This window comes from Chiloscyllium plagiosum, unplaced genomic scaffold (genome assembly GCF_037043375.1).
Source record: "Chiloscyllium plagiosum isolate Xiang-an unplaced genomic scaffold, Cpla_swu_hap1 HiC_scaffold_36, whole genome shotgun sequence".
Classification (NCBI taxonomy): Eukaryota; Metazoa; Chordata; class Chondrichthyes; order Orectolobiformes; family Hemiscylliidae; genus Chiloscyllium; species Chiloscyllium plagiosum.
In genome coordinates this window covers 209,063-228,774 of record NW_028270174.1, presented here as the reverse complement: position 1 = coordinate 228,774, position 19,712 = coordinate 209,063, and the positions used below count along the sequence as shown (strand labels likewise).

The 19,712-nt window shown below is 43.5% G+C and overlaps 1 protein-coding gene across 3 annotated transcripts in view; it reads right to left on the bottom strand.

Moving 5' to 3' along the window:
- Positions 1-19,712, bottom strand: part of dgkq (diacylglycerol kinase theta) — a 176,524-nt gene that overhangs the window by 93,045 nt on the left and 63,767 nt on the right. For all 3 annotated transcript variants that reach the window (XM_087979837.1, XM_087979839.1, XM_087979838.1), the window contains one exon: positions 5,888-5,949. In XM_087979837.1, coding sequence (XP_087835963.1) covers positions 5,888-5,949 — 62 coding nt within the window. The remainder of the gene's footprint in view (positions 1-5,887; positions 5,950-19,712) is intronic.

The following is a 19,712-nucleotide window of genomic DNA, read 5'->3' as shown; positions in this document are numbered from 1 at the left end:
GGTCAGGTCCTGATCCAAAACATCAACTTTCTTGCTCCTCTGATGCTGTCTGACCTGCTTGCCTTCCCAGCTCCATATTTTATCGACTTGATTTGCAGACCTGGAATGCAAAACCGCCAACAAATAACTATCCGACTGTAAAGGCAGCCCAATTTAAATTGGTAGAAAGAGAATTGGATGAGGTATACAGCAAACTGATTGCCAAATTGTGATAGCACTTGTCACTCAAATTCCACAAGCAGCTAACTAAATTACTGAATGTAAATGCATAAGTAGCATGAGAACAGACAAATCATACCACTTCATCCTAACAATCAGCTGCTAACATAGAGCTGGCAGTAAACAATTGGCATTATAAAGAGTGTAAGCGTCCTACAGCATGGAGATGGACCCTTGAGTCCAAACAGATTCACCCTGACCAAAATGTCCCTCCACACTAACCCCATTTCCCTGCACTTGGCCGATATCCTTCTCACCTTTTCTATCAATGTATTTGACCAAATGCCTTTTAAACATTGCTAATGTACTCACCTCAACCACTTCCGCTGGCAACTCATTTCATATGCATAACACCCTCTGTGTGAAAAAGATTGCCCCGCAGGTTCCCATTTACTCTTTCCCCTCTAACCTTAAACTGATGCCTTCCAGTCCTTGATACCTCAACCCTGGTAAAAAGACTGAGTACATTCACCCTACCATGCCTCTCATGATCTTATACACCCCTATAAGGTCTCCCCCTCAGTGTCCTCCGCTGTAAAGAAAAAGACCTACCTTGTCCAACCTCTCTCCACTGAGACCACTGAGGTTATAAATTTTCTCGCTGAGCTGAAAGATTTGTTCTCAGATGTTTCGTCACCATACTAGATAACATCATCATCGAGCCTCTGTTGAAGCACTGGTGTTCTGTGCCGCTTTCTACTTGTGTCTTGCTCTGGTGTGGAGAGTGCTATCACTTCCGGTTCTTTTTCTGTGAGGTTGGTAAATGGGGTCCAAATCAACATTTGTTGATGGAGTTTCAGTTTGAATACCAGGCCTCTAGGAATTCCCGTGTGTGTCTTTGTTTAGCTTGCCCTAGGATGGATGTATTGTCCCAGTCAAACTGGTGTCCCTCATTGTCTGTGTATAGGATAATAGTGATAATTGGTCATGTCTTTTGGTAGCTAGTTGGTGCTCGTGTATCCTGGTGGCTGGTTTCCTGCCAGCCTGTCCGATGTAATGTTTGTTGCAGTCCTTGCAGGGTATTTTGTATATATCACCAGGGTACCTGTGCACCAACTAGCCACCAAAAGACACAACCAACTATCACTAATACCCTTACACACAGATGATGAGGGACTCCAGTTCGACTGGGACAATACATCCATCCTATGACAGGCTAAACAAAGACATGCACGGAATTCATGGAGGCCTGGCATTCAAACTGGAACTCCATCAACAAACACATCAAATTGGATCCCATTTACCAATCTCTCAGAAAAAAAACGGAAGTGATATCACCCACCATAACAGGCCAAGACACACAAATAGAAAGTGGGACAGAACACCAGCGCTTTAATGGATGCTCACTGCTGATGTTACCCAGCAACAAACTTACAACCTGAGCTACAAATCTTCACAAAAATCTCAGACCACTGAGTCCAGGCAACATCCTTGTAAATTTCTTCTGCACTCCTTCCAGTTTAATAACATCCTTCCAATAACAAGATGACTAAAACTGAACACAGTATCCCAAGTGCAGCCTCACCAAAGTCCTATATAACTGCAACATAACTTCTCAACTTCTGTAATCAATGCCCTGACTGATGAAGGCCAGTGTGCCAAAAGCCTTCTTCACTGCCCTATCTATCTGTGACTCCACTTTCAGAGAAATGTGAACCTGAACTTCAAGATCCCTCTGTTCTACTACACACCTTAAGGCCCTACCATTCACCATAAAATTCCTACCTTGATTTGACTTTCGAAAATGCAAGACCTCACATTTATCTGTATTAAACGCCATTTGCCTTTACTTGGCCTACTTCCCCAGCTGATCACGATTCTGCTGCAATTTCTGATAACCTTCCTCAGTGTCCATGATACCATCTATTTTAGTGTCATCAGCAAACTTACTAATCATTCCTTGTACATTCTCATCTAAATCATTGATATGGATAACAAACAGTAATGGATCCAGGACCAATCCCTAAGGCACTCCAGTAGTCACAGGCCTCCAGCCCAACAAGCATGCTTCCACGATGACACTCTGCTTCCCAGCAGAAAGCCAATTTTGAATCCAATTTACCAGCTCACCCTGGATTCCATGCAATCTAAACTTCCAGAGCAACCTACCACATGGAACCTTACCAAAGGCTTTACTGAAATCCATATAGACTACTCGCTGAGCTGGTAGATTTGTTCTCAGATGTTACATCATCATGCTAGGTAACATCATCAGTGAACCTCCAGTGAAGTTACTGATGATGAAATGTCTTAGAACAAATCTCACATCTCAGTGAGCAAATTTACAACCTGATCCACAACGTTGGCTACAAACCTTCAAAATTTCAAACCATATATACATCTACTGTCCTGCCCTCGTCAATCTTCCTGGTCACTTCAAAGAACTCTAACAAATTTATGAAGCATGATTTCCCACTCACAAAGCCATATTGACTACTCCTAATCAAACCCTAATTTCTATATGCATGTATATCTTATCTCCCAGAATCTTCTCAAGTAACTTTCCACCATAGATATTAAGCTTACTGGTCTATAGTTCCCAAGCTTTCCTTTGCAGCCTTCTTGAATAATGGCACGACATTTGCTATCCTCTAGTCTTCCGGGACCTCACCCATGGCGAACAATGATGCAAAAATATCAGTCAGAGATCCAAGAATTTCTTCTCTAGCCTTTTGCAGTATTTTTGAATGCATCTGGTCAGGACCAGGAGATTTATCCCCCTTCATGCATTCTAATGCTTCCAACACCTCCTCGACTGTGATATGGACTGTCCCCAAGATATCATCACTAACTTTTCCAAGTTCCTAAGTCTCCAAAGTAAACACAGAGGAGAAATATTCATTGCGAACCTCACCCATCTCCTGCAATTCTACACATATAAGTCTATTTTGGTCCTTGAGGGGCCCTAATCTCTCTCTAGTTTTTTTTTCCTTTAACATACTGAAAGAACCACTTTGGATTCACCCTAATCTTCTCAGCCAAGGCTATTTTGTGCCTCCTTTTCACCCTCCTGATTTCCTTTTTCAGTAAACTCCTTTATTCCCTGTATAACTCCAGGAATTCCCTTGATTCCAGCTGCCTGTACCTGAGCCATGCCTCCTTTTTTCAGTTCAAAGCTCTTGTCATCCAGTGCTTCCTATTCCAGTCAACCTTGTCCTCACCTTCACAGGAACACATAGACCTTGAACTCTAGCTATCTCACGTTTAAAGGCCTCCCACTTGCCAGAGGTCCCTTTGCCTGCAAACAAACTATTCCAATCAAACTCCTGTCTAATTCCATCAAACTTCTCTCTGCCCCAATTTAGAACTTGAACCTGTGGACCAGTTTTGTCCCTCTCCACAACTATTTTAAAATTAATAGAACTATGGTCACTGGTCCCAAAATGCTCCCCCACCATCACCTCCGTGACCTGTCCTGCCCTATTTCCCAAGAGTAGCTCAAGTTTAGTCCCGTCCCAAGTAGGACCCTCTATACATTGCTTGAGTAAACTTGACTGAATGCACTTACAAATTCCACTCTGTCTAAGCGCTTAACGATCTGGCTAGGTTAGTAAAATTAAAAGCCCCTGCTAATGATAACCCTATTGCTTTTGCAAGTCTCCCCATTCTCCCAGCATATTTATTCTTCTAATTCTCATTGACTACTTGGGAGTCTATAGTACAACCTCAATAACATCACCATCCCATTCTTATTTCTTAGCTCCACCCACAAAGCCTCACTGGATGACCCTTCAGTTATTTCATCTCCGATTACTGCTGTGACACTCGCCTTAATCAAAAATGCAACTCCCCCTCCCCTCCTTCCACCACCTCAGTCCTGCCTAAAGCACCTGTACCCTGGCATGTTAAGCTGCCAGTCATACCCCTCCCTTAGCCATGTTTCTGTAATGGTTATAATATCCTTGTACCACATACCTATCCACGCCTTGAGTTCATAGGCCTTGCTTGCTAGCCCTCTTGCGTCGAAATAAATGCAACTTAATCCAATAGGCATTCCTTGCTCCCTGACATGTTCCAGACTGACCTGTCTCTTCAGCTTACTATTTATGATTACTGTATCTCCTTCTAGCCTCGCACTTGTCTCCTACTGTTTACTATCCCAGCCCCCGGCCAATCTAGTTTAAACCCTCCTTTGTAGCACTAGCAAACCTGGCCACCAAGATATTGGTCCCCCTCCAGTTCAGGTGCAACCCATTCCTCTCGCTAGACCATTAATCCAGAGACCTAGGTAACCCAGGTTCAAATCCCTCCATAGCAGATGGTGGAATTTGAATACAATAATAATCTTTCTATTATATTCATTTGTAGAAATAACAGCTTAATAATGATCATGATACATTGCCAATTGTCAGAAAAAAGTTACTGGGCTTACTAATGTCGTTTAGGGAGAGAAATCTGCTATCTTTACTTGGGTTGGCCTATAAATGAGTCTGGACCCACGGCAATGTAGTGACTCTTAATTGTCCTCTGGGCAACTAGGGATGGGCAATAAGTTGTGCTCCAGTCATTGATGCCCACATCCCATGAATGAATTAAAAACTAGAGCTAATCAGAAAAGTTTGGAAAACAAGTGAAATAAAGATGTTCAAATTCTCAGGTTGTTGGAATCATTAATAATTTGAATGAGTGTGCTTCTTGCAACCCAAACAGATTATCAGGTTGACATGTTTAAATATTTTTATATAAAACAATTTGATTTTAAGATAAAGACCAGGAATTAAGGTCAAAATAGAGGACTGGAGACAATCAAATTTCAAGAAAAAGGAACATTTTTGTTCAACAGGAATTAATTAAGTTAAAGATCAAATGAATTACATTATATTTTGGTAAGAGCTATGTTCCTGGATCTCTGTATGATCTGTTGTTATAGAATTGTACCAGAGCTTAAAGAGTTACCTTATGAGAATGCATTGCATAAACCTGTCATCTTGCATTCTCTGGCCTTTAGAAGGTTATGAGGTGATTTAACTAAGGTTAAGTGAGAAAGGAAACGTATGAAGCAAACAAGGAGAAATTATCTATTCTGCTATGGAGGTGGAATCTAGAACAATGGCCAGAACCTTATAATTAGAAATAAAGATAGATGGAGCAGTGTAATAAAAACAAAGTATTGGAATTACTCAGCAGGTCTGACTACATATGTGGACAAAAAACAATAGCATTAACATTTCAGGTTCATGTCCTTCCATCAGAACAGGTAAAAGCTAGAAATCCATTTTATAATCTTTGGAATTTTCTAACACAGATAGCTAAGAATGCTCAATTATGGATATTTTCCAGATATATATAACAGGTATTTGGATACTAAGAGCTTCTGGACATGGAAGCAGTGCAGGAGAGCAGAACTGAGATATAATGCAGCTTATGTATCTGATGAAAATTTAAAGAACTGTGGATGCTGTAAATCAGAATCAAAAAATAGAAATTGTGGAAAAGCTCAGCAGGTCTGGCAGTTTCTGTGGAAAGAAATCAGAGTTAATGCTTTGGGTTGAGTGACCCTTCCTCAGAATCTCATGCTTTTTATATTCAAGGCATATTGAGGAAAGGTACATGAATGATATTGTTTACTTGATAAATAGCTCAATATAAACCACTTGACATGAGTGAAAAATTGCTTGGACACAAACTGTACAAAAATATACAATGCACAAAATGTAAAAATTCTCACCTTTCGAATATTTTGAAGTCTACCAAGCATCAGTTCCAGTTGAGAAAGCACCACACACTGCACTAAAAAGGAGCATGAAAGAAAAAAAGTATATTAATAAATGTAGATTTATTTCCTACAGTGAACACAGTCACCAAACTGGCAAAAGTCAACAGGCTGAACATGTCTCATTCCTATCCACACCAATTCACTGGTAGGTTTTCTGTTGTTTTAACAGAAGCAAATGGAAAGTAGAAAATTTCACCAAAGTTATCTGCTAATCCATTTCCCAAGATTGATTTAAGGCACTGAGACAGGCCATTCCACTCAACTGATCCATACTGGTGCTTATATCACTCGAGCATCCCTATAGCCAACAATATATTCTTTGATTCCTTGGCTGTCACGTTTCCGACTGTGAAAGTATTCACTCTTTGACATACCTTGTAGTCATGAATGACCATGCCCTGTGGTCATGAACGAGGTCATATAAATGCAAGGGTTTTTTCCTTCATGTTTATCCAGCTTTTCTTTAAATTCATCTCTGCCATATAACATAGAACAATACAGTGCAGAACAGGCTCTTTGGCCCTCGATGTTGCACAGACCTATGAACTAATCTAAGCCCATCACCCTACACTATCCCATCAACATCCATGTGCTTATCCAAGGATTGTTTAAATCTGCTTCATGTGGCTGAGTTAACTACATTGCAGGCAGTGCATTTCACACCCTTACCATTTTGACAGAGCGGCGAGGAGAGAAGGTGAGGAAAAGCGAGGGCTGCTGGGAAGGCAAGAGCTTAATTTATATTTGGGCAGTGGCTAAACCCGAGATACTACACGTGTAGTATCTCGCTCACCCCCTCCTCTAACCGGAAGAAAAATACTCTAAGGTAAGGCATTCTTTTTCCTTTATCTTTCTTTTTCATATATTTAAGTGCATTGTTTGGTTTTAGTTAGTTGATATAAAGCTAAGCTTACAATGGCAGGGGAACTCAGATCCGTGGCATGTGCCTCTTGCTTGATGTGGGAGCTTAGGAACGTGTCTGATGTTCCTGTCTCTTAACTTGCAAGAAGTGTGTCCAGCTGCAGCTGTTGTTTGACCGCATGACGGCTCTGGAGCTGCGGATGGACTCACTGTGGAGCATCTGCGTTGCTGAGGAGGTTGTGGATAGCACGTTTAGTAAGCTGGTCACACTGCTGGTTAGAATTGCTGAGGGAGACAGTGAATGGGTGACCAAAAGACAGAAAAAGAGTAGGAAGACAGTGCAGATGTCCCCTGCGGTCATCTCCCTCCAAAACAGGTATACCGTTTTGGATACTGTTGGGAGAGATGGCTCACCATGAGAGGGCTGCAGTTGTCAAGATCATGGCACCGTGGCGGGCACTGCTGTTCAGAAGGGCAGGAAATAGACTCATAGAGCCATAGTCATAGGGGATTCTATTGTGAGGGGAGTAGACAGGCGGTTCTGTGGCCAAAAACGTGACTCCTGGATGGTATGTTGCCTCCCAGGTACTCGGGTCAGGGATGTCACCGATCGGCTGCAGAGCATTCTAAAAGGGGAGGGTGAACAGCCAGTTGTCTTGGTGCATGTAGGGATCAACGATATAAGTAGGAAACGAGATGAGGTCCTGAAAGAAGAATTCAGGGAGCTAGGAGAGATGTTAAAGAGGAGGACCTCAAAGGTAGTGATCTCAGGATTACTACCAGTGCCACTTGCTAGCCAGTGTAGAAATGAAAAAATAGGCAGGGTGAACACGTGGCTTGAGAGATGGTGTAAGAGGGAGGGATTCAGATTTATTGGATATTGGGACTGGTGCTGGGGAAGGTGGGACTATTACAAAATGGACGGTCTACATCTGAAGCAGACCGGAACCAATGTCCTTGGGGGAGTTTTTGCTACTGCTGTTGGGGAGGTTTTAAACTAATGTGGCAGGGGGCTGGGAACCAGAAGAGAAAACAAGTAAGCAGCGAGGTAGAGACTTGAGACTGTAAGAATTATGAAGATAGCATTAATAAAGGGAAGAGTAGGCAGAGAGTAGATGAGCGCAAAAGAACTGGTGGCCTGAAATGCATCTACTCTAATACAAAGAGTATATTGTGTAAGGCAGATGAACTTAGGGCTTGGATTGGTGCCTGGGAATATGACGTTATTGCAATCACAGAGACTTGATTGAAGGAAGGGCATGATGATTGGCAACTAAATGTTCCAGGATATAGACGCTTCAGGCAGGACAGGGTGGGAAGTAAAAGGGAGGGAGGGGGGGTGGGGTGGGGTTGGAGTTGCTAGAGGAGGACATTATGGAGGTCATGGGTAGTGAGGCATTATGGGTGGAGCTGAGAAATAAGAAGGGTGCAGTTACATTATTGGGGCTGTAATTACAGGCCTCCCAACAGTGATCATGAGGTAGAAGAACAAATAGGTAAACAGATTATGGAAAGATTCAGAGGCAATAGGGTAGTTGCGATGGGAGATTTCAATTTTCCCAACATTGATTGGGGTACACTTAGCGTAAGAAGTCTAGATGGGTAGTATTTGTAAGAAGCGTCCAGGAGAGTTTTCTAGAGCAGTTTGTCAATAGTCCGACGAGTGAAGGGGCCATATTGGACCTGGTACTGGAGAACAAGCCAGGCCAGGTGGTAGAAGTTGCGGTGGGGCACTTCTTTGGGAACAGTGACCACAATTCTGTAAGTTTTAGAATACCCGTAGATAAAGATGAGAATGGTCCTAAGGAAAGTGTACTAAACTAGGCAAAGGCCAATTATATTAAAATTAGGCAGGAGCTGGGAAATGTGGATTGGATACAGCTATTTGAAGGGAAGTCCACATTTGATATGTGGGAGACTTTCAAAGATAGGTTAAAGATAGTGCAGGATAGGCACGTCCTGTTGAAGGCAAAGGATAGGAAGGAGAAAGTGAGGTCTGCAGATGCTGGAGATCAAAGTTGAAACTTTATTGCTGGAACAGCACAGCAGGTCAGGCAGCATCCAGGGAACAGGAGATTCGACGTTTCGGGCACAGGCCCTCATTCCTGAAGAAGGGCCTGTGCCCGAAACGTCGAATCTCCTGTTCCCTGGATGCTGCCTGACCTGCTGTGCTGTTCCAGCAATAAAGTTTCAAAGGATAGGAAGGGCAAGATTCGTGAACCGTGGATGACAGGAGAAATTGTACGACTAGCCAAGAGGAAAAGGGAAGCGTATATAAGGTCTAGGCAGCTAAGAACAGAACGGGCCCTTGAGGAATATCAGAAGAGTAGGATAAGTCTTAAACAAGGAATCAAGCGGGCTAAAAGGGTCATGAAATAGCTTTAGCGAGTAGAATTAAGAAGAATCCCGAAGCATTTTATTCTTATATAAGCAGCAAACAGGTAACTAGGGAAAGGATTGGTCCACTAAAGGATAATGAAGGAAGGCTGTGTGTCAAACCTGAGAGAATGGGTGAGATTCTGAATGATACTTTGCATCAGTGTTCACTGAGGAAAGGAACATGATGAATGTTGAGATTAAATATAGAAGCTTTATTAGTCTGGATCACGTTGGCATAAGTAGGGAAAATGTGTTGGGTAGGCTAGAGGTTATTAAGATGGACAAATCCCCAGGACCGGATGGGATCTATCCCAGGTTGCCGAGGGAGGCGAGAGAGGAAATAGCTGGGGCCATGACAGATATCTTTGTGACATCCTTAAATACAGGTGAGGTGCCGGAGGACTGGAAAGTTGCTCACGTTGTCCCCCTGTACAGGAAGGATAGTAGGGATATTCCGGGTAACTACAGACCAGTGAGCCTGACATCGGTGGCGGGAAAGTTGTTGGAGAGGGTACTGAGGGATAGGATCGATTTATATTTAGAAAAGAATAGGCTCATCAGTGATAGGCAACATGGTTTTGTGCGGGTAAGATCGTGCCTTAACAACTTAATAGAGTTCTTTGAGGAAGTTTCCTCAACTTTCACCAGTTTCCTCATTTCCCCTTCCCCACCTCACCCCAGCTCCAACCTTCCACCTCAGCACCATCCCCATGACCTGTTCTACCTGCCTATCTTCCTTTCCACCTATCCACTCCACCCTCCTCTCTGACCTATCACCTTCATCCCCACCCCCATTCACCCATTGTACTCTTTGCTACCTTCCCCCACCCTCCTCTCTGACCTATCACCTCCATTCACCTCTTGTACTCTATGCTACTTTCTCCCCTCCCCCATCCCCCTCTCATTTATCCACTCTGCAAGCAGCCTGTCTCTATTCCTGATGAAGGGCTTTTGCCCGAAACGTCAATTTTCCTGCTCCTCGGATGCTGCCTGACTTGCTGTGCTTTTCCAGCACCACTCTAATCTAGACTCTGGTTTCCAGCATCTGCAGTCCTTGTTTTTACCTTCTTTGAGGAAATGACCAAGTTGATAGATGAAGGAAGTGCTGTTGCCAGCAGCAGTTGTGGAAGTGAGGTCATTGGGGATATTTAAGAGACTGCTGGACATGCATATGGTCACAGAAATTTGAGGGTTCGTACATTAGGTTTACCTTACATGAGGATCAATTGTCGGCACAACATCGTGGACTGAAGGGCCTGTTCTGTGCTGTACTGTTCAATGATGTCATATACATGGACTTTAGTAAGGCGTGTGATAAGGTTCCCCATGGTAGACTAATGGAGAAAGTGAAGTCACATGGTATGTAGGGTGTTCTAACTAGGTTGATAAAGAACTGGTTGAGCAACAGGAGACAGAGAGTAGTAGTTGAAGGGAGTTTCAACCAGTGACCAGTGGTGTTCCACAGGGGTCAGTGTTGGGGCCACTGTTGTTTGTAATGTACATAAATGATCTAGAAGAGGGCACTGTTGGTATGATCAGCAAGTTTGCAGATGACACGAAGATTGGTGGAGTGGCAGAAAGCATATGGGACTGTCAAAGATTACAGGAGGATATAGATAGACTGAAGAGTTGGGAGGAAAAGTGGCAGATAGATTTCAATCCAGAAAAATGTGAGGTGATGCATTTAGGCAAGACTAATTCTAGAGCAAATTATACAATGGACAAAAGAGCCTTGGGAAAAGTTGACGGGCAGAGAGATCTGGGAGTGCAGGTCCATTGTACTCTGACGGTTGCTGCACAGGTGGATAGAGTAGCCAAGAAGGCACTTGGTATGCTTACCTTCATTGGACGGGGTATTGAGTATAAGAGCTGGCAAGTCACGTTAAAATTATAAAAGACATTGGTTCGGCTGCATTTAGAATACAGTGTACAGTTCTGGACGCCACATTACCAAAAGGATGTGGACGCTTTGGAGAGGGTGCAGAGAAGGTTTACGAGGATGTTGTCTTGTATGGAAGGTGCTAGCTGTGAAGAGAGGTTGAGTAGGTTAGGTTTATTTTCATTAGAAAAAAGGAGATTGAGGGGGGACCTGATTAAGGTTTACAAAATCATGAAGGGGATAGGCAGGGTGGATAGAGGCAAGCTTTTTCCCAGGGTGAAGGATTCAATAACGAGCGGACACGCTTTCAAGGTGAGAGGTGGAAAGTTTAAGGGGATACACGCGGCAAGTACTTCACACAGAGGGTGGTGGGCGTCTGGAACGCATTGCCAGCAGAGGTGGTAGAGGCAGGCACGGTAGATTCATTTAAGATTCGTCTGGACAGATGCATGAGTAGGTGGGAAGCAGAGGGATACAGATGCTTAGGAATTGGGCAACAGGTTTAGACAGCAGATTTGGATCAGCTCAGGGTTGAAGGGCTGAATGACCTGTTCCTGGGCTGTAAATTTTCTTTGTTCTTTGTTCACTCTCTGAGTAAAGAACCTGCCTCTGACATTTGTCTTAAATCTATCACCCCTTAATTTGTAGTTATGCCTCCTCCTACAAGCTGATGACATTATCCTAGGAAAAAGACTTTCACTGTCTACCCCTATCTAATCCTCTGATCATCTTGTACATCTCCATCAAATCCCCTCTTAGCCTTCTTCTTTCCAATGAGAACAGACTCAAGTCTCTCAGCCTTTCCTCATAAGGCTTTCACTCCAGACCAGGCAACATCCTGGTAAATCTCCTCTGTACCTTTTCCAATGCTTCCACATCCTTCCAGTAATGGGGGCAACCAGAACTGTAGACAATATTCCAAGTGCGGCCTTGGAATATTGTATCGTTGCAGCATGACATCACAGCTCTGGAACTCAATCCCTCTACCAATAAAACCTAACACACCATATGCCTTAACGGCACAATCAACCTGGGTGGCAACTTTCAGGGATCTATGTACATGGACTCCAAAATCCTTCTACATGAAGTTTGAGAAGATTTGTAGCTTAGGTTGAGGTTCTGGATGTAGGGTTGCTCACTGAGTTGGAAAGTTCATTTTCAGACGTTTCGTCACCCTACTAGGTAACATCTTCAGTGGGCCTCTGGACGAAGCAGTGCTGCTGGTTCCTGCTATCTATTTATATGTTTGGGATTCCCTGGGTTGGTGATGTCATTTGCTGTGGTGACAGCATTTTCTGCAATGATGTCATTTCTGGCTCTTCTTCTCAGGTGGTGGTAGGTGGGGTCTAACTTGATGTGTTTGTTGATACATGTACGAGACACACATGAGAATTCCTAGAAGCATGTCATTCCAACCGGAACTCTATCAATAAACATATCAAGTTAGACCACATCTACCACCCCCTGAGAAAAAGAACAGGAAATGACGTCACCACAGGAAATGACATCACCAACCCAAAGAAACCCAAACATATAAATAGAAAGCAGGAATTATTAACAGTGCTTCGATCGGAGGCCCGCTGAAGATGTTACCTAGTACGGTGACACAACTACATACAAATCCCTCTGCACATCCACATGACCAAGAATCCTTTCATTAACCCATTATTCTGCCTTCCTGTTATTATTCCCAAAGTGAATCACCTCACATTTTTCTGCATTGAACTCCATTTGCCACCTCTCAGACTAATTCTGCAATTTATCCAAGTCCCCCGTAACCTGCAACATTGTTCCACACTGTCCACCACTCCAATGACTTTAGTGTCATCTGCAAACTTACTACCCCATCCACCTATGCATGCATCCAAGTCATAGAGATGTTCAGCACAGAAACAGACCCTTCGGTCCAACTTGTCCATGCTGACCAGATATCCCAACCCAATCTAGTCCCACCTGCCAGCACCCGGCCCATATCCCTCCAAACCCTTCCAATTCACATACCCACCTGGATGCCTTTTAAATGTTGCAATTGTACTAGCCTCCACCACTTCCCTGGCAGCTCATTCCATACACGTACCACCTAAGTTGCCCCTTAGGTCTCTTTTACATCCTTCCTCTCTCACCCTAAATTCATGCCCTCTAGTTCTGGACTCCCCAACCCCAGGGAAGAGACTTTGTCTATTTATCCTATCAATGCCCCTCATGATTTTATAAACGCCTATAAGGTCACCCCTCAGCCTCCGACGCTCCAGGGTAAACACCCCCAGCCTATTCAACTTTTCCCTACAGCTCAAATCCTCCAACCCTGGCAGCATCCTTGTAAATCTTTTCTGAACCTTTTCAAGTCTCACAACATCTTTCCGATAGGAAGGAGACCAGAAGTGCACACAAACTCCAACCGTGGCCTACAGCCACAACATGACCTCACAACTCCTGTACTCGGCACTCTGACCAATAGAGGAAAGCATACCAAATGCCTTCTTCACTATCCTATCTATCTGCAACTCTACCTTCAAGGAACTATGAACCTGCACTCCAATGTCTCTTTGTTCAGCAACACTTCCTAGGACCTTACTATTAAGTGTATAAGTCCTGCTAAGATTTGCTTTCCCAAAATGCAGCACCTCGCATTTATCTAAATTAAACTCCATCTGCCACTTCTCAGCCTGCTGGCCCATCTGATCAAGATCCCATTGTGCTCAGATTCTTTGTTGTCCACTACACCTCCAAGTTTGGTGTCACCTGCAAACTTACTAACTATAACTCTTATTGCTCACATTCAAATCATTTATATAAATGATGAAAGGTAGTGTACCCAGAACCAATCCAGTGGACAAAGGCCTGCAGTCTGAAAAACAACCCTCCACCACTACCTCTGTCTTCTACCTTTGAACTACAGTTCTGTATCCAAATGGCTAGTTCTCCCTGTATTCCCTGAGATCTAACCTTGCTAACCAGTCTCCCATGGCATACCTTGTCGAGTGCCTTACTGAAGTCTATAAAGATCATGTCGTCCGCTCTGCCCTCATCAATCCACCTTGTTACTTTTTTAAAAACTCAATCAAGTTTATGAAACATGATTTCCCACACACAAAACCATGTTGACTATCCCTAATCAGTCCTTGCCTTTCCAAATACATGTACATCCTGTCCTTCTGGATTCCCTCCAACAACTTGCCCACCACCAAGGTCAGGCTCACTGGTCTATAGTTCCCTGGCTTGTCTTTACCGCCCTTCTTAAACAGTGGCATCACGTTAGCCAACCTCTAGTCTTCCGGCACCTCACCTGTGACTATCGATGATACAAATATCTCAGTAAGGGGCCGAGCAATCACTCTCCTAGCTTCCCACAGAGTTCCAGGGTACACCTGATCAGGTCCTGGGGATTTATTCACTTTTAGTGTTTCAAGACATCCAGCACTTCCTCCTCTGTAATATGGCCATATTTCAAGATGTCACCCCCTGTCTCCCTACATTCCATATCTTCAATGTCCTTTTCCACAGTAAACACTGATGCAAAATATTTGTTTGATATCACCCACATCTCCTGCGGCTCCATACCAAGACCGCCTTGCTGATCTTTGAGGGGCACTATTCTTTCCATAGATACCAGTTTTGCTTTAATGTATTTGTAAAAACCCTTTAGATTCTCCTTAAGTCTATTTGCCAAAGCTATCTCACGTCTCCTTTTTGCCCTCCTGATTTCCCTCTTAACTATACACCTTCTGTTTTTATATTCTTCTAAGGATTCACTTGATCTGTCTTGTCCATACCTGACATATATGTTTCCTTCTTTTTCTTAACCAAACCCTCAATTTCTTTAGTCATGCAGCATTCCCTATACCTATCAGCTTTCATTTCACCCTAACAGGAATATACTGTCTCTGGACTCTCATTATCTCATTCCTGAAGGCTTCCCATTTTCCAGCCATCCCTTTACCTGCGAACATCTGTCCCCAGTCAGCTTTTGAAAGTTCTTGCCTAATACCATCAAAATTAGCCTTCCTCCAATTTAGAACTTCAACGTTTAGATCTTGTCTATCCTTTTCCATCACTATTTTAAAACCATTAGAATTATGGTCACTGGCCCCAAACTGCTCTCCCACTGACACTTCAGTCACCTCCCTACCTTATTTCCCAAAAGTAGGTCAAGTTTTGCACAGTCAGGAAGTACAGGAAGTACAGTATTCTTGGCAGTGTGGAGGAACAGAGGGATCTGGGTGTGCAAGTACATAGAACCCTCAAAGTTGCCACCCAAGTGGCTAAGGTTGTTAAGAAAGCATATGGTGTTCTGGCTTTCATTAACGGGGGATCGAGTTTAAGAGCTGCAAGGTTTTGTTGCAGCTCTACAAGTCCCTGGTGAGACCATACTTGGAATAGTGTACAGTTCTGGTTGCCCTACAATAGGAAAAATAGAGGGTTTGGAGAGGGTGCAAAGAAGGTTTACCATAATGCTGCCTGGACTGGAGGGCTTGCCTTATGAAGAAAGGTTGAATAAGCTCAGACTTTTCTCTCTGGAGAGAAGGAGGAAGAGAGGAGACCTGATCGAGGTGTACAAAATAATGAATGGAATAGATAGAATCAATAGCCAGAGACTTTTCCCCAGGGCAGGATTGACTGGTACGAGGAGTCATAGTTTGAAGATATTAGGAAGAAGGTATAAAGGAGATGTCAGAGGTAGGTTCTTTACGCAGAGAGTTGTGAATGCATGGAATGCGTTGCCAGCGGTGGTGGTGGAAGCAGAGTCATTGGGGACATTTAAGTGACTGCTGGACATGCTCATGGATAGCAGTGAGTTGAGGGATGCGTAGGTTAAGTTACTATATTTTACATTAGGATTAACCTCGGCACAACATCGTGGGCCAAAGGGCCTGTTCTGTCCTGTACTTTTCTATGTTCTATGTTCTTTTCTAGTAGGTACATCCAAATATTGAATCAGAAAATTTTCTTGTACATGCTTAACAAATTCCTCTCCATCTAAACCCTTAACACTATGGCAGTCCCAGTCTATGTTTGGCAAGTTAAAATCCCCTACCATAACCACCCATTATTCTTATAGATAACTGAGATCTCCTTACAAATTTGTTGCTCAAGTTCTTCTGACTATTCTATAATACAATGATAATAAAGTGATCAGCCCTTTCTTATTTCTCAGTTCAACCCAAATAGCTTCCCCAGATGTATTTCCGGGAATATCCTCCCTCAGTACAGCTGTAATGTTATCCCTTATTAAAAATGCCACACCCCCTCCTCTCTTGCCTATCTTTCTATCCTTCCTGTAACATCTGTATCCTGGAACATTAAGCTGCCAGTCCTGTCCATCCCTGAGCCATGTTTCTGTAATTGCTATGATTTCCCAGTCCCATGTTCCGAACCATGCCCTGAGTTCATCTGCCTTCCCTGTTAGGCCCCTTGCATTGAAATAAATGCAGTTTAATTATCAGTCCTACCTTGTTCTCTGCTTTGTCCCTGTCTGCCCTGACTGTTTGACTTGCTTCTGTTCTCAACTGTACCAGTCTCAGACTCTTTCTTCACTATCTCCATGGGTCCCAACCTCCAACCTTACTAGTTTAAATCCTCCCAAGCAGTTCTAGCAAATCTCCCTGCCAGTATTTTAGATCCCTTTCAATTCAGATGCAATCTGTCCTTCTTGTATAGGTCACTTCTACACCAGAAGAGATTCCAATGATCCAAAAATGTGAATCCTTCTCCCATACACCAACTTTTCAGCCACGCATTCATCTGCTCTATCCTCCTATTTCTACCCTTACTAGCTTGCAGCACCAGGAGTAATCCAGATATTACTACTCTTGAAGACCCTTTTTAAAATCCAGCCTAACTCTCTATATTTGCCCTTAAGAATCTCATCCTTTTCCCTTCCTAAGTTGTTGGTTCCAATGTGTACAATGATCTCCTGCTGGTCCCTCTCCCTCTTGAGAACATTCTGCACTCTCTCTTGAGATCTCCTTGATCCTGGCACCAGGGAAGTAACACACCATTCTGATCTTTCGCTGCTGGCCACAGAAACGCCTGTCTGTGCCTCAGACTAGAGAGTCCCCTAACACTATCGATCTCTTGGAACGCCCCCCTCACTGTGTTAGAGAGTGTCTCGATACCAGAAATTTGGCTGTTCATGCTACATTCTCCTGAGAATCCATCACTCCCTATATTTTCCAAAACAGCATACTTGTTTGAAATGAGGATAGCCACAGAAGACTCCTGCATTACCTGCCCAACTCTCGTACCTTTCCTCGAGTTACCCCATCTATGTGACTGTATCTGCAACTTTTCTCCCTTCCTATGACTGCCATCTACCACATCCCTTGGCTTTTGTAAATTCCTCATTGCCTCTGTATTTCCAACCAATCCATTCAATCTGATAGGATTCGCAACCAATGGCATTTATTCCAGATAGAAACCTCATAACACCTGAACTCTTGCTAAACTCCCACATCCGACAAGAGGAGCATATTAACATAAAAATGATAAACAACAGTGATTAGATAGATTAGACTCCTTCAGTGTGGAAACAGGCCCTTCGGCCCAACATGTCCACACTGACCCTCCGAAGTGTAACCCACCCAGACCCATTCCCCTACATTTGCTCCTGACTAACGTACCTCACACTATGGGCAATTTAGCATAGCCAATTCACCTAACCTGCATATCTTTGGATTGTGGGAAGAAACTGGAGCACCTGGAGGATACCCACGCAGACACGGGGAGAATGTGCAAACTCCACACAGATGGTCACCTGAGGCAGGAATCGAACCCAGGTGCTGTGAGGCAGCAGTGCTAACCACTGAGCCACCATGCCGCCCTCCCAAAACAGATCCTTGTGGCACACCACTAATAACTGGACTCCACTACTTGCTGCCTTCTTACAGAAAGTTAGTTTCTAATCCAAACTGCTAAATCACCCTTAATCCCTTGCCTCTGCATTTTCTCAAATAGCCTAATATGTGGAACCCATCAAAGGCTTTGCTGAAGTCCACGCACACCACGTCAACTGCCCTACCCTCATCTACATGCTTGGTCAGCTTCTCAAAAAACTCAATGAGGTTTCAGAGACATGACCTGCCCTTGACAAAATCATGTTGACTATCTGCAATCAAATTGTTGCTTGTTACATGATTATAAACCCTATCTCTTATGATCCTTTCCAAAACTTTTCCTACAACAGACGTAAGGCTCACTGGCCTATAATTACTTGGGTTATCTCTACTGCCCTTCTTGAACAAGGGCACAACATTTGCAATTCTCCAGTCCTGCGGTACTAAACCTGTTGACAATGACGATTCAAAGATCAAAGCCAAAGGCTCCAACACCTCTTCCCTAGCTTCCCAGAGAATCCTCGGATAAATCCCATCCAGCCCAGGGGACTTGTCTACTTTTACTCCTTCGAAAGTTGATAACACCTCTTCCTTACTAACCTCAATCCTTTCTAGTCTAATATCCCATATCCCATTCTTCTCCTCTCCAATATTCTATTTTCACTTAGGAAAAGGAGATGAGAAATATTTAGAGGTTTAGCACCTCTCTGATCTCCACACTCAACTTCCCACTTCTGTCTCTGACTGGCCCTATTCCTACCCTCGTCATCCTTTTATTCCTCACGTACCTATAGCAAGCTTTACGGTTTTCCTTTATTCTGCCTGTTAAAGACTGCTCATGTCCTTTCTTTGTCTTCTTAACTCTCTCTTTCAGTCCTTCCTAGCTAGTCCATAACTCTCTATCGCCTCATCTGAACTATGTCATCTCATTGTCACATAAGCCTCCTTCTTCCACTTAATGAGCGATGCAATTTTTTTTAGTAAACCACGATTCCTTTACCTTATCACTTCCTCCCTGCCTGACAGGGACATACCTATCAAGAATACGCAATACCTGTTCCTCAAACCGGCTCCACATTTCAACTGTCCCCATCCCCTGTATTTTGCTATCCCCTTCTGTGCATCGAAGTATTGCCGAATCGCATTATAACTGCCCTTCCCCCATCTATAACGCTTGCCCTGTGGCACATACCTGTCCCTTTCCATTTACTTTACCTGCACCACCTGGTGGAAAACTCTATACTTTCACCACTCTTGGGGTAAAAAAAGTTTCTTCTAAATTCCTTATAACTTTTATTAATGCTCATCTTATACTTATGACCCCTTATGTTGAATTTCCTTACAAATAAAAACTTGTTCTGAGGTAGGTCCTTGTATTCAAGGATAACTTTCTTCTGCACTAACAGTGAGCTTTCAGATGACTGAAGAATCCACTGCATGACCCCAGTCTCTGTTGCTGGTGGGAAAGATAGTAGTTAAGAAAATGGGAGTGTCCAATTCCTGGGCTCCCATACACCTTTCTCTGTTGACAATCAACTTCAGACTATTAGCAATAAGATTCAAGGTGCTCCCAGATGATTTCCCTCCATTTTTGGCAGGCCTGGATCAGTTTCCTAGGTCCACCTTTTCAGCGAGATTTTTAGGATGTCCTTGAAGTGTTTCTTCTGACCTCTTGCGGCTTCCCTGTTGTGTCAAGCTCCGAATGTTTATTTCAGAAGTTCCAGCTGACATGTGAAACAGACTTGATGGGCCCAACAGCCTCTTCTGTACTGCATGATTCTGATTCTCTTACATGTGGAGTTATTTCTGGTATGGTCAGTACGTT